The sequence below is a fragment of the Salmo salar genome, chromosome ssa25 (assembly GCF_905237065.1).
Source record: "Salmo salar chromosome ssa25, Ssal_v3.1, whole genome shotgun sequence".
NCBI lineage: Eukaryota > Metazoa > Chordata > Actinopteri > Salmoniformes > Salmonidae > Salmo > Salmo salar.
In genome coordinates this window covers 19039809-19053404 of record NC_059466.1, presented here as the reverse complement: position 1 = coordinate 19053404, position 13596 = coordinate 19039809, and the positions used below count along the sequence as shown (strand labels likewise).

At 44.0% G+C, this 13596-nt stretch overlaps 1 protein-coding gene and 1 long non-coding RNA gene across 3 annotated transcripts; one reads left to right on the top strand and one right to left on the bottom strand.

Moving 5' to 3' along the window:
- The first annotated feature begins 205 nt into the window (after window positions 1-205).
- On the top strand, window positions 206-4023 carry LOC106586315 (interferon-induced 35 kDa protein homolog). The gene is made up of 5 exons (XM_014173484.2): window positions 206-582; window positions 804-910; window positions 1800-1939; window positions 3029-3126; window positions 3371-4023. The coding sequence occupies exons 3-5, from the start codon at window positions 1885-1887 to the stop codon at window positions 3572-3574; spliced, it is 357 nt and encodes a 118-aa protein (XP_014028959.1). The 5' UTR covers window positions 206-582; window positions 804-910; window positions 1800-1884; the 3' UTR covers window positions 3575-4023.
- Window positions 4024-6960: 2937 nt separating this feature from the next.
- On the bottom strand, window positions 6961-11720 carry LOC123730550 (uncharacterized). 2 transcript variants are annotated; one of them, XR_006762020.1, is made up of 6 exons: window positions 11410-11720; window positions 10763-11113; window positions 10329-10586; window positions 8232-8322; window positions 8052-8115; window positions 6962-7934 (listed from the first exon to the last, which is right to left on the bottom strand). It is a non-coding gene; the product is annotated as an uncharacterized lncRNA (long non-coding RNA). The 2 variants fall into 2 exon arrangements; XR_006762019.1 differs by having other exon boundaries at window positions 6961-7934; window positions 10763-11718.
- Window positions 11721-13596: the final 1876 nt, after the last annotated feature.

The window sequence follows — 13596 nt, the reverse complement described above, 5'->3', positions numbered from 1 at the left end:
CCATTTTAATCTCACACGTTTTTACATTAATTTTCCAAACTTTCAAATTTCAATAGCTCCTTGGTCATGTGCCCTACTGACTTCAAACAAGGTTCAGAATGTCCACTAAGTGGGCCTACACATTGCACAGCCTTTAGTTTGTCCATTTTCATCTCACACGTTTTTACATAAATGTTTTAAAATTCAACATTTCAATAGCTCCTTGGTCATGTGACCTAATGACTTCAAACAAGGTTCAGAATGTACACTCAGCAGGCCTACACATTGCAGACCCTTTAGTTTGTCTATTTTCATCTCACACAATTTTTCAATGTTTCTAATTTCAATAGCTCCTTGGTCATGTGACCTACTGACCTCAAACAAGGTTCAGAATGTCCACCCCTCTGTCATTTTGACTGGCAGGCTGTAACAACAGATTGCTTTGATATGAACTTAATATGAGGGGACTAAAAAGAAACAAACACTCACAGTATTGACTCTGCTGGCTTCAGATCTATACCCAGATCCCTGAGAAGAAAGTGAAGTTTACCAGTAAGGAGAACGAGGGCAGCGATGACAGCGGTCAGTGCATCAAGGAAAAAGGTACAGGAATCAGGACGGCCAGATATGAACAGACAAAGGGACCATGTCTTCTCATTTTGGATTAGCCTTTGATATATAATAGGATAGATCACTTACTTTTGTGGCTTGATAAAGGACAAATTCATGTATAGTAATGTACTGTACAAATCAGATTTGATCCTATTCCAGAGTTATCTATGTTCATTGTATGTGAAATACTGGGATTCCCCTTTTTTCTCTAGTGGCAGCCCAGATCCTGAAGATGGCCAAGTGCACTGTGTCCTGTGACAAAGACAAGGTGTATGTGAAGCCTAAAAGCCTTACACTGGACCCTTCTGTCAAGTTTGAGGTACAGTAGTTCACACAATTAATGTTATAATTAAGTACCTTGAAGACATTAAAGAGTGACTGCCTTTAAAAAGCAACAAATCCCTTTGAAAATGGACTATGTGGCATCGATTCGAGTCAGAAACAGTTATTCTACTGTCAAAATTGACTACAAAGTGTAAATAGGTTACATTTTGTCATAAAGTCAGTGTCTTCCAAAACGGAGTTTGGAACATCTGTGCGTCACAACGTGTAAATGAAGGTTGGGTTTTGATTTGATGATGTCCATTTGCCCATTAACATGGGGTGAACAGCTGCGGTGATTGTCCTATCCAATAGCATAGACAGTGAGACACACCTGCCCAGCACCTCTAACTTTGTTTTCATAAGACAAAACGTTGCACATTTTCTTACTTGAGAAATAATGCACCAAACACCTTAGTTAGATGTAAAACTAAAACATCCTTGGCAAAAACATCATTATGGTTATTTTGAGGAAGTGAAATAGGCTTCCGTGCCTACAGTGTCTCATGGGGGACAAACGTCAATAACCAAACGGGGATGAAACACACCTCCAAGACTGAAATCTCGTTTTTCTAATGAGCAACAGAAAAACACACATGCCAATCGGTGTGTTTAGTGGCCCTTAAAAGACAATCTCCTACACCTGATAATGATTTCATTTACCAAGGACTCTCTGTGTGTGTGCTAGGCTAGGGAATAACCATCTTTACTGCAAAGTGTAAAGGCATGTTCCAATTTACTTTGAGTTAGGAGTTAGGGGTACGTTCAAGAAAATGATGCCATTCGCCTGGCACTTGTCCACCGTTACTTATATTATGGCTGATTAAGTGCTGTACTGTTGACAAGGTGGCACACTGTGAACAAGGTTTGTGGCTGTCGCTGTGCAGGTGCACCTTGATGTGAGGAGCAAATGAGAAATTGTCTGGAGATTAGCTTCTCCAAGCCCAGTTGAGGGGGAGGAGAGGGGAGAGGATGGACTATGACATGCACTCTGGGAAAGGAAAAATCACCTTCCTCAACACTGGAGGTACAGTAGATCTATTCTATTAATAATTAGTGTGTGTGTGTGTGTGTGTGTGTGTGTGCGTGTTCACTCACACTGCACACTGCCCTAACCCATCTGGACAAGAGGAATACCTATGTAAGAATGCTGTTCATCGACTACAGTTCAGCATTCAACACCAAACTACCCTCCAAACTCGTCATTAAGCTCGAGACCCTGGGTCTCAACCCCGCCCTGTGCAACTGGGTCCTGGACTTCCTGACGGGCCGCCCCCCAGGTGGTGAGTGTAGGAAACAACATCTCCACCCCGCTGATCCTCAACACTGGGGCCCCACAAGGGTGTGTTCTCAGCCCTCTCCTGTACTCCCTGTTCACCCATGACTGCGTGGCCATGCACACCTCCAACTCAATCATCAAGTTTGCAGACGGCACTACAGTGGTAGGCTTGATTACCAACAACAACGAGAGGGCCTACAGGGAGGAGGTGAGGGCCCTCGGAGTGTGGTGTCAGGAAAATAACCTCACACTCAATGTCAACAAAAAAATCATCCAGAAGGCGAGGTCAGTACAGGTGCATCAAAACGGGGACCGAGAGACTGAAAAACAGCTTCTATCTCAAGGCCATCAGACTGTTAAACAGCCATCACTAACATTGAGTGGCTGCTGCCAACATGCTGACTCATCTCTAGCCACTTTAATAATGGAAAGATTGATGTAATAAATGTATCACTAGCCACTTTAAACAATGCCACTTTATATAATGTTTACATACCCTACATTACTCATCTCATATGTATATACTGTACTCTATACCATCTACTGCATCTTGCCTATGCCGTTCGGCCATTGCTAATTCATATATTTTTATGTACATATTCTTATTCATTCCTTTACACTTGTGTGTATAAGGTAGTTGTGAAATTGTTAGATTACTTGTTAGATATTACTGCATGGTCGGAACTAGAAGCACAAGCATTTCGCTACACTCGCATTAACATCTGCTAACCATGTGTATGTGACAAATAAAATTTGATTTGATTTGTGAGTGCAGTATTCAATATGGTTAAGCAGAGAAGAGTTTACACAAAATATAATTTTTGTCTACTATTCAAGTGGCAGAGAGTCTGGTCATGAAAAGGAAGTACAGTGTGGATGTCGACCGTGAAGTGAACGTTGGCCTCGGTTACAGTTACCAACTGAAGAAGTTTCTGGTAAGATAAATAATATTCACTAATCTTTCGCCAGGCATTTATTTATGTATGTCAAAAGCATTGCCCACTCAGGCACCACATGCTACTTTATTGGGTTATATAGTCTCTGTTGGAGCAGGACTTTAACACATGCCTATCTACTGTGTTGTAGTCTCCTGTGACAGAATGCTAACAGAAATCCAGACTTGGTTCTGGTTGTGTTCCGAGATTAACAGTGGAACTTTTCTCCACTCTGTTATTCCAGACGTTCTGTGGCACTCCAAAGCGCACCATCCTCCTGAACGATATAGAATACATCCTGGATGAGGAGGACCTGCGGGACTACCTGGAGATTCACTTCCAGAATCCCAGTAACTACGGTGGGGAGATGGAGTGCATCAAGCACGTCTCCAGGGGAAAGGAGGTGAAAGCCTTCTTCACTGAGGATGCCGCTGAGGTGGAGGCCTAACATTAACACTAACGGCCATCCTCTTACAGTACATCTATACTCATGTTCCTCAGTACTTGGTACCACAGGAATATGCCTTAGAAATGATGCATTAATCAGCATTCACCATGAACTCTACACCCCCCTGACATTTAGCACTATATGATGCCAAAACTGATATGTACGTCTTATACAAAGTTGAATGGTTATCTGTAGGAGACAGATGGCTGTGGAATGTGTTAGGGGAGACGGGTGGAGATCTTTGGATTAGGTCTCAAGGGGGCTGAGTTCAGGTCAGTTTCCCTTAAGGGAGAAACAATGGTTTATTATCCTATCACTTCGTCTTCCTGTCGGACCATAAAATATGTAAGGATTGGAGAGAAGGAGGAGTGTTTAAATTGGAGTATATATACTTGTGGTGGTGGAAACATGTGATGTCTGAATGTAGCTGTATCGACCCTTTGGGAAGAATTAAACTTGGTTAAGCTACTTTATTGTTCGTTGAGTTATTTACAAAAAAAATTAGAACCTAACACTACTAAACATTTGCCTACTTTCTCAATGTCATCATATTTCCAGGCCACTATAGTGTTACCTAGGCAAAAGAGTCATTAACCTCCATCCATCGCAACTTTTGTGCACGTCTATGGCATCGACGGCAGAGGGAGGCTTGGAGAACATTCATCAGGTGTAACTAGGGTGTAGTGATGTAGTAAATGAATGTCACCAGGTGTGGAGGTGTAACCAGGGTGTAGTGATGTAGTAAATGAATGTCACCAGGTGTGGAGGTGGAGGTGTATCCAGGGTGTAGTGATGTAGTAAATGAATGTCACCAGGTGTGGAGGTGTAACCAGGGTGTAGTGATGGAGTAAATGAATGTCACCAGGTGTGGAGGTGTAACCAGGGTGTAGTGATGTAGTAAATGAATGTCACCAGGTGTGGAGGTGTAACCAGGGTGTAGTGATGTAGTAAATGAATGTCACCAGGTGTGGAGGTGTAACCAGGGTGTAGTGATGTAGTAAATGAATGTCACCAGGTGTGGAGGTGTAACCAGGGTGTAGTGATGTAGTAAATGAATGTCACCAGGTGTGGAGGTGTAACCAGGGTGTAGTGATGGAGTAAATGAATGTCACCAGGTGTGGAGGTGTAACCAGGGTGTAGTGATGTAGTAAATTAATGTCACCTGGTGTGGAGGTGGAGGTGTATCCAGGGTGTAGTGATGGAGTAAATGAATGTCACCAGGTGTGGAAGTGGAGGTGTAACCAGGTTGTAGTGATGGAGTAAATGAATGTCACCAGGTGTGGAGGTGTAACCAGGGTGTAGTGATGTAGTAAATGAATGTCACCAGGTGTGGAGGTGGAGGTGTAACCAGGGTGTAGTGATGGAGTAAATGAATGTCACCAGGTGTGGTGGAGGTGTAACCAGGGTGTAGTGATGGAGTAAATGAATGTCACCAGGTGTGGAGGTGTAACCAGGGTGTAGTGATGTAGTAAATGAATGTCACCAGGTGTGGAGGTGGAGGTGTAACCAGGGTGTAGTGATGGAGTAAATGAATGTCACCAGGTGTGGAGGTGGAGGTGTAACCAGGGTGTAGTGATGGAGTAAATTAATGTCACCAGGTGTTGAGGTGGAGGTGTAACCAGGGTGTAGTGATGGAGTAAATGAATGTCACCAGGTGTGGTGGCGGTGTAACCAGGGTGTAGTGATGGAGTAAATGAATGTCACCAGGTGTTGAGGTGGAGGTGTAACCAGGGTGTAGTGATGGAGTAAATGAATGTCACCAGGTGTGGTGGCGGTGTAACCAGGGTGTAGTGATGGAGTAAATGAATGTCACCAGGTGTGGTGGAGGTGTAACCAGGGTGTAGTGATGTAGTAAATGAATGTCACCAGGTGTGGAGGTGTAACCAGGGTGTAGTGATGTAGTAAATGAATGTCACCAGGTGTGGAGGTGTAACCAGGGTGTAGTGATGTAGTAAATGAATGTCACCAGGTGTGGAGGTGTAACCAGGGTGTAGTGATGGAGTAAATGAATGTCACCAGGTGTGGAGGTGTAACCAGGGTGTAGTGATGTAGTAAATTAATGTCACCTGGTGTGGAGGTGGAGGTGTATCCAGGGTGTAGTGATGGAGTAAATGAATGTCACCAGGTGTGGAGGTGGAGGTGTAACCAGGGTGTAGTGATGGAGTAAATGAATGTCACCAGGTGTGGAGGTAGAGGTGTAACCAGGGTGTAGTGATGGAGTAAATGAATGTCACCAGGTGTGGAGGTGGAGGTGTAACCAGGGTGTAGTGATGTAGTAAATGAATGTTACCAGGTGTGGAGGTGGAGGTGTATCCAGGGTGTAGTGATGGAGTAAATCAATGTCACCATGTGTGGAGGTGTAGTGCTGCCGGAGCTTTAATTAATCAAATACTATATGATCTTAACCCTCCTGTCCATTGTCTGCTGTGTGTCTTGTGCAGAGTTGGATTTGGAGGCCTTCTTCCTGTTTTATACGTGAACAAATGAATGAAGAATCAAGTTATTAAATCCAAATGATAACGTGAAATGAAAGTCTTAGATTCTCACCTGAACCACGTGAATCCAGAGAGACGGAGTATGAGAATCTGTGATTCCTACAGCTGAAGTCATTACTGAGGTCTGTTTCCCTAAAGGTTCAACAAAAACGGTGGATGATATGAATACACATTATCATATAGTGGAGCTTGAAATGAAATATCCTTGTATTTGAACCTCAAATGTCACCAGGTGAAAGTACTCGGTCACTTTCTCTCAGGTTTGTGATTCTCAGGGTGGAGTGACTCACTCTATCCCCATAGTACTCTGAATGACCACCATTCTCAGGTTTCACACCAGACCATCTATAGGACCATGATGCTTTTATGACTGTGTGACCTCTGGGATGTGTGTAAGAGCAGGATAGATCCACTGTTGACCCCTTCACGGTAAAGTTACTCTGAGTAGTGTAAGTCACACTATAGCCATCCTGACCCAGTACCACTGAAACAAAAACACACAATATAAGGACATTAAATTAAGCACAAACCTGTCAGCTCATACTGACAGTAGAGTTTGTCCACACTTGAGTACCGTAGTTGCAGAGTTGAGTGAGAAAAGTAACCACAGACAAGCATCCCTCTGACTCAGTTAGTTTTACAGTTGCTGAGAGAGTTATGGAAACCACTAGTGCATCTGTGAAGAACAGCTCTTAAATGTGAACACGCCAGAAAAATAGAGAAACAACTGTCCTTTATTAAAAATGTCTATAGATTGAATAGCAAAGCATAGGAGAAAAATGTTTACTGAAACATTATGAATGAGGCCATACCTGCCTCATTCAGAGAAGGACCACCAACACGCTTCCTGCTGTTCTCAAGGCCGTTGTTGCATCTCCCACCCTGCAGTCTTAGTGCCATGAAGATAAACAACTAAAACATACTTTATAACTGGTGAATAACTAATCCTGATACTTCAATTGAAAAAAAAAGCACTTATAGCAGATGTGTAGCGCTGTAAGACACGTGTTTCTCAGTTGATTGTTTTAAACCTGTTTTATTCTCAGGACCATGACTATAACATTGAGTATTGGGACCCAGGCCAACAACATATCCTGGTCTCCTCTACGTACTCAACTATACTTTTTTAAACAGTCTTTATTAAAACATTTATATGGAATCAGCAATGCTGAACAAAACAAAATATATGAAACCACACACCAAATGGACATTTTTTAAATGATATTCAGAAGCAAGCGTTCATATTGCAAAAATATCTAATAAACTAGAACATGGTATGGTTCAGTATAATATATTATCAAGTGATACAAGGTGAAGAGAGAGAGGTTTGGCAGGGGACCTACTGACAGTGTGAAACAGAATAATGTGATGTCTGAGGTTGACACCAACTAGAAGTACTGAGGGACTAAAATTGGGATGCAGAGCTGACGTCCTGTCTTCAATAACCAAAACGTCAGTGAAAGTCTTTACAAGAAATGCATTTTTGGAGCAAACATATTATACAAGAAGAATAGTTGGAAAATATCCCTATAATTCGTCCATAACAATTGGCTTATTTCTCTTTACTTTTGTATGTCTCACCAGCTACACTAAAACCTGGTGTTTCCAGTGGACTGTACCACAGTGGTCTCTACTGGCATGTCAACAGCACTGTTGTGGTTATATTTCACAGCAGCGTACTGGACATCCTCCTCCTGTTTTTGGGGTTGAGACGGTTGGGCAGTGGAGTATTCAGGCACTTCCTGGTTTCTGTGTTGGATGCTGGCGTAGTGAACGTGATCCTGGTTGTCTGTGTCCACTGTCGGTGCTGCAGTATGGGTCATGGCCATGCCTGAGACGTTGTCATACACAGGACTAGAGTCTTGCTGATGAGGAGAGAGGACAGACAACATGAGGGTTGAAAAATAAAGTAATACCACAGTCATTGAATCCATCTCTTCACAGACCACTGTAGTTCTCAGTCAACTGATTCCAACACTCACCTGTCCATTCTCTACTGTCTCTCTTCTGTCTCTTGTGTCGGAGATGGATTTGGAGGCCTTCTTCCTGTTTTGTTAATGAAAGAATGAATGAACAGATGAATGAATGAATCAATTCAAATCAATCAAGATCAATTATAAAAAACAGAATGTAAAAAGGAGAGGTAAATTATTCACACTGACCTGAACCACATGAGGACAGAGAGACAGAGGATGAGAACCAGAACAACCACTATGATTCCTACAGATGCATTCTTCACAGAAGCTTGTTTCCCTAAAGCATAAAGAGTGATATGAATGTTATCTGATAGTGTAACTTGAAATTTAAAATAAAAACACATCTTACTGGCTACAATGATCAATTGAGGTGTAGATATCTGGGCTCCAATTGTATTCTCAGCCCCACAGTAGTATTCTCCACTGTCCTCAGAGCTGATGTTAGTGATGCTATAACTCTGCCCTGATGCTTTTGGTGAGTTTACATTCTTCTTGTACCAGGTGTATTTGTCCACAGGTGGGTTGGCATCACTGCTGCAGGTCAGTCACTGAACTGCCCTCCACTATTTTACCAGAAGGACTGACTGATACTGACACTCTCTTTGGGCCATCTAGTGTTGGGAATGACATACAAATGAACACACAGTGTACCCAAAATATACTGCTCAAAAAAATAAAGGGAACACTTAAACAACACAATGTAACTCCAAGTCAATCACACTTCTGTGAAATCAAACTGTCCACTTAGGAAGCAACACTGATTGACAATACATTTCACATGCTGTTGTGCAAATGGAATAGTCAACAGGTGGAACTTATAGGCAATTAGCAAGACACCCCCAATAAAGGAGTGGTTCTGCAGGTGATAACCACAGACCACTTCTCAGTTCCTCTGCTTCCTGGCTGATGTTTTGGTCACTTTTGAATGCTGGCGGTGCTTTCACTCTAGTGGTAGCATGAGACGGAGTCTACAACCCACACAAGTGGCTCAGGTAGTGCAGCTCATCCAGGATGGCACATCAATGCGAGCTGTGGCAAGAAGGTTTGCTGTGTCTGTCAGCGTAGTGTCCAGAGCATGGAGGCGCTACCAGGAGACAGGCCAGTACATCAGGAGACATGGAAGAGGCCGTAGGAGGGCAACAACCCAGCAGCAGGACCGCTACCTCCGCCTTTGTGCAAGGAGGAGCACTGCCAGAGCCCTGCAAAATGACCTCCAGCAGGCCACAAATGTGCATGTGTCTGCTCAAACGGTCAGAAACAGACTCCATGAGTGTGGTATGAGGGCCCGACGTCCACAGGTGGGGGTTGTGCTTACAGCCCAACACCGTGCAGGACGTTTGGCATTTGCCAGAGAACACCAAGATTGGCAAATTCGCCACTGGCGCCCTGTGCTCTTCACAGATGAAAGCAGGTTCACACTGAGCACATGTGACAGACGTGACACTCTGGAGACGCCGTGGAGAACGTTCTGCTTCCTGCAACATCCTCCAGCATGACCGGTTTGGCGGTGGGTCAGTCATGGTGTGGGGTGGCATTTCTTTGGGGGGCCGCACAGCCCTCCATGTGCTCGCCAGAGGTAGCCTGACTGCCATTAGGTACCGAGATGAGATCCTCAGACCCCTTGTGAGACCATATGCTGGTGCGGTTGGCCCTGGGTTCCTCCTAATGCAAGACAATGCTAGACCTCATGTGGCTGGAGTGTGTCAGCAGTTCCTGCAAGAGGAAGGCATTGATGCTATGGACTGGCCCGCCCGTTCCCCAGACCTGAATCCAATTGGGCACATCTGGGACATCATGTCTCGCTCCATCCACCAACGCCACGTTGCACCACAGACTGTCCTGGAGTTGGCGGATGCTTTAGTCCAGGTCTGGGAGGAGATCCCTCAGGAGACCATCCGCCACCTCATCAGGAGCATGCCCAGGCGTTGTAGGGAGGTCATACAGGCACGTGGAGGCCACACACACTACTGAGCCTCATTTTGACTTGTTTTAAGGACATTACATCAGAGTTGGATCAGCCTGTAGTGTGGTTTTCCACTTTAATTTTGAGTGTGACTCCAAATCCAGACCTCCATGGGTTGATAAATTGGATTTCCATTGATTATTTTTGTGTAATTTTGTTGTCAGCATATTCAACTATGTAAATATAAAAGTATTTAATAAGATTATTTCATTCATTCAGATCTAGGATGTGTTATTTTAGTGTTCTCTTTATTTTTTTGAGCAGTGTATAAGACTATAATTAAATTACAGTTAGATTATATATATATTTATTGTACTCACATCTGACAGTGAGAGTCTCTTCAGCAGAGGGGGGATTCTCATGGCCGTTTACAGTGCAGGAGTATCTGCCTGTATCCTCACTGCTGACTGGGTCTAGGTACAGCTAGTTATTTTTGGTCTTTGGGTTTGTGAGACGTTGTCTGTTCTTGTTCCAGATGTAGGTGGGGTTGGGGTTGTCAGTCAGAGTACAGGTGGTGCTGCAGGTCAGTGTCACAGTCTGTCCCTCTGTCACTATAGTTTGAAATTTTGCCTTCAGGCCTGTGATTAAAAACAAACTTAACCTTATCAACTTACCCAACAACCATTGCAATCAAATGAAACAAGACGTCCATATTATATACAGACTGTCATTCCTAATGGACTGTATAATGTCAAATTAAAACAGATTTACAAAGACTTGAATGTAACTGATAAAGCATTACAAAATAGTGTACCTGTGACGGACAGCCTGACTCCAGGACTGCCAGAATAGCTCTCACTTCTCACACTTTGAAAGACATGACCTTGTAGGATCTGAGTCTCGAATGTGAACCAGTACTCAGCTGAGTCGATCTCTCTCAGGTCTGTGATTCTCAGGGTGCAGTCATTCACTCTGTCCCCATAGTACTCCACACGATCATCATTCTGAGGTTTCACAACAGACCATCTATAGAACCATGATGTCTCTGTGACGGTATGACCTCTGGGATACGTGTAAGAGCAGGTCAGATTCACTGTTGACCTCTTCAAGGCACAGATATTCTGAGTGTTGTAAGTCACCCTTCAGCCATTCTGACCCAGAACCACTGCAACACAGTCACACATCACAGGGCAACTAAAGAACCATTAAAGAAGCCCGTGGCCCACACCCAATTTGTTCCACAGTTGTGGAGAGATGAGCGAATGGAAACCACAAGCATATACTGTATGTGAGGTGTGAAGAGCAAATCTAAATATTAACAAGGAAATGAATAATTTACACCAAATGAACATTGAGAAGCAACTTATTGTGAATTGTTAGAATTGTTTAGAAATGTCTATAGATTGAATAGCAAAGGATAGGAAAAGGATGGTTACTGAAAGGTTATGAATGAGACCATACCTGTCTCAGACCAGATAAACACCATCAACACACTTCCTGCTGTTCTCAATGCCATTGTTGCATCTCCATGCAGTCTTACAAACAGAACGGTAGACAACTAAAACACACTTTATAACTGTTGAATAACTACAATTGATACTTAGCACACAACGGTATTATACACTGCTCAAAAAAATAAAGGGAACACTTAAACAACACAATGTAACTTCAAGTCAATCACACTTCTGTGAAATCAAACTGTCCACTTAGGAAGCAACACTGATTGACAATACATTTCACATGCTGTTGTGCAAATGGAATAGACAACAGGTGGAAATTATAGGCAATAAGCAAGACACCCCCAATAAAGGAGTGGTTCTGCAGGTGGTGACCACGGACCACTTCTCAGTTCCTATGCTTCCTGGCTGATGTTTTGGTCACTTTTGAATGCTGGCGGTGCTTTCACTCTAGTGGTAGCATGAGACGGAGTCTACAACCCACACAAGTGGCTCAGGTAGTGCAGCTCATCCAGGATGGCACATCAATGCGAGCTGTGGCAAGAAGGTTTGCTGTGTCTGTCAGCGTAGTGTCCAGAGCATGGAGGTGCTACCAGGAGACAGGCCAGTACATCAGGAAACGTGGAGGAGGCCGTAGGAGGGCAACAACCCAGCAGCAGGACCGCTACCTCCGCCTTTGTGCAAGGAGGAGCAGGAGGAGCACTGCCAGAGCCCTGCAAAATGACCTCCAGCAGGCCACAAATGTGCATGTGTCTGCTCAAACGGTCAGAAACAGACTCCATGAGGGTGGTATGAGGGCCCGACGTCCACAGGTGGGGGTTGTGCTTACAGCCCAACACCGTGCAGGACGTTTGGCATTTGCCAGAGAACACCAAGATTGGCAAATTCGCCACTGGCGCCCTGTCCTCTTCACAGATGAAAGCAGGTTCACACTGAGCACGTGACAGATGTGACAGAGTCTGGAGACGCCGTGGAGAACGTTCTGCTGCCTGCAACATCCTCCAGCATGACCGGTTTGGCGATGGGTCAGTCATGGTGTGGGGTGGCATTTCTTTGGGGGGCCGCACAGACCTCCATGTGCTCGCCAGAGGTAGGCTGACTGCCATTAGGTACCGAGATGAGATCCTCAGACCCCTTGTGAGACCATATGCTGGTGCGGTTGGCCCTGGGTTCCTCCTAATGCAAGACAATGCTAGACCTCATGTGGCTGGAGTGTGTCAGCAGTTCCTGCAAGAGGAAGGCATTGATGCTATGGACTGGCCCGCCCGTTCTCCAGACCTGAATCCAATTGAGCACGTCTGGGACATCATGTCTCGCTCCATCCACCAACGCCACGTTGCACCACAGACTGTCCAGGAGTTGGCGGATGCTTTAGTCCAGGTCTGGGAGGAGATCCCTCAGGAGACCATCCGCCACCTCATCAGGAGCATTCCCAGGCATTGTAGGGAGGTCATACAGGCACGTGGAGGCCACACACTACTGAGCCTCATTTTGACTTGTTTTAAGGACATTACATCAAAGTTGGATCAGACTGTAGTGTGGTTTTCCACTTTAATTTTGAGTGTCACTCCAAATCCAGACCTCCATGGGTTGATAAATTGGATTTCCATTGATTATTTTTGTGTGATTTTGTTGTCAACACATTCAACTATGTAAAGAAAAAAAGTAATTAATAAGATTATTTATTTCATTCAGATCTAGGATGTGTTGTTTAAGTGTTCTCTTTATTTCTTTGAGCAGTGTATATGTATTGCTCAAAATATTTTTTCCCCCCCTAATTCTGACCATAGCGTTAAGGCCAACGACCCTATCATTATCACAATATATGGTTTATTACTAAAAACATCAAATTAAACACAATGTTATAAGATATTGTCACACGTACTTACAGAGTGAAGTGGAAAGGACTTGTACAGTAAATCAACTGACTAGCAGTGTGTGGAAACAAGAACTAACAGTGTGGTTGGCACATATTGAAAGTAGCTGATACAGAACTGTCCTTCCACTTTAGACATTAACATGCATGATACTGTTACGAGGAGTGAAGGGGGGAACCCAAGAGCGGACTCAGAAGAGGAAGCCGGGAGGAATGCACCAAAATGTTTATTGAACACAGAGAAATATGAAGTGCAGAACCGGGGTAGCTCAGATGAGCGCAAAAAAAAAAACAGGAGTGTAGAGTGAGTTTGGA

Coding starts and splice junctions, on each gene's coding strand:
- LOC106586315 (XM_014173484.2), top strand. CDS start 1,885: ATGGACTATGACATGCACTCTGGGAAAGGAAAAATCACCTTCCTCAAC. Junction 1,940..3,028: donor CACCTTCCTCAACACTGGAG/GTACAGTAGATC, acceptor CTACTATTCAAG/TGGCAGAGAGTCTGGTCATG. Junction 3,127..3,370: donor ACCAACTGAAGAAGTTTCTG/GTAAGATAAATA, acceptor CTGTTATTCCAG/ACGTTCTGTGGCACTCCAAA.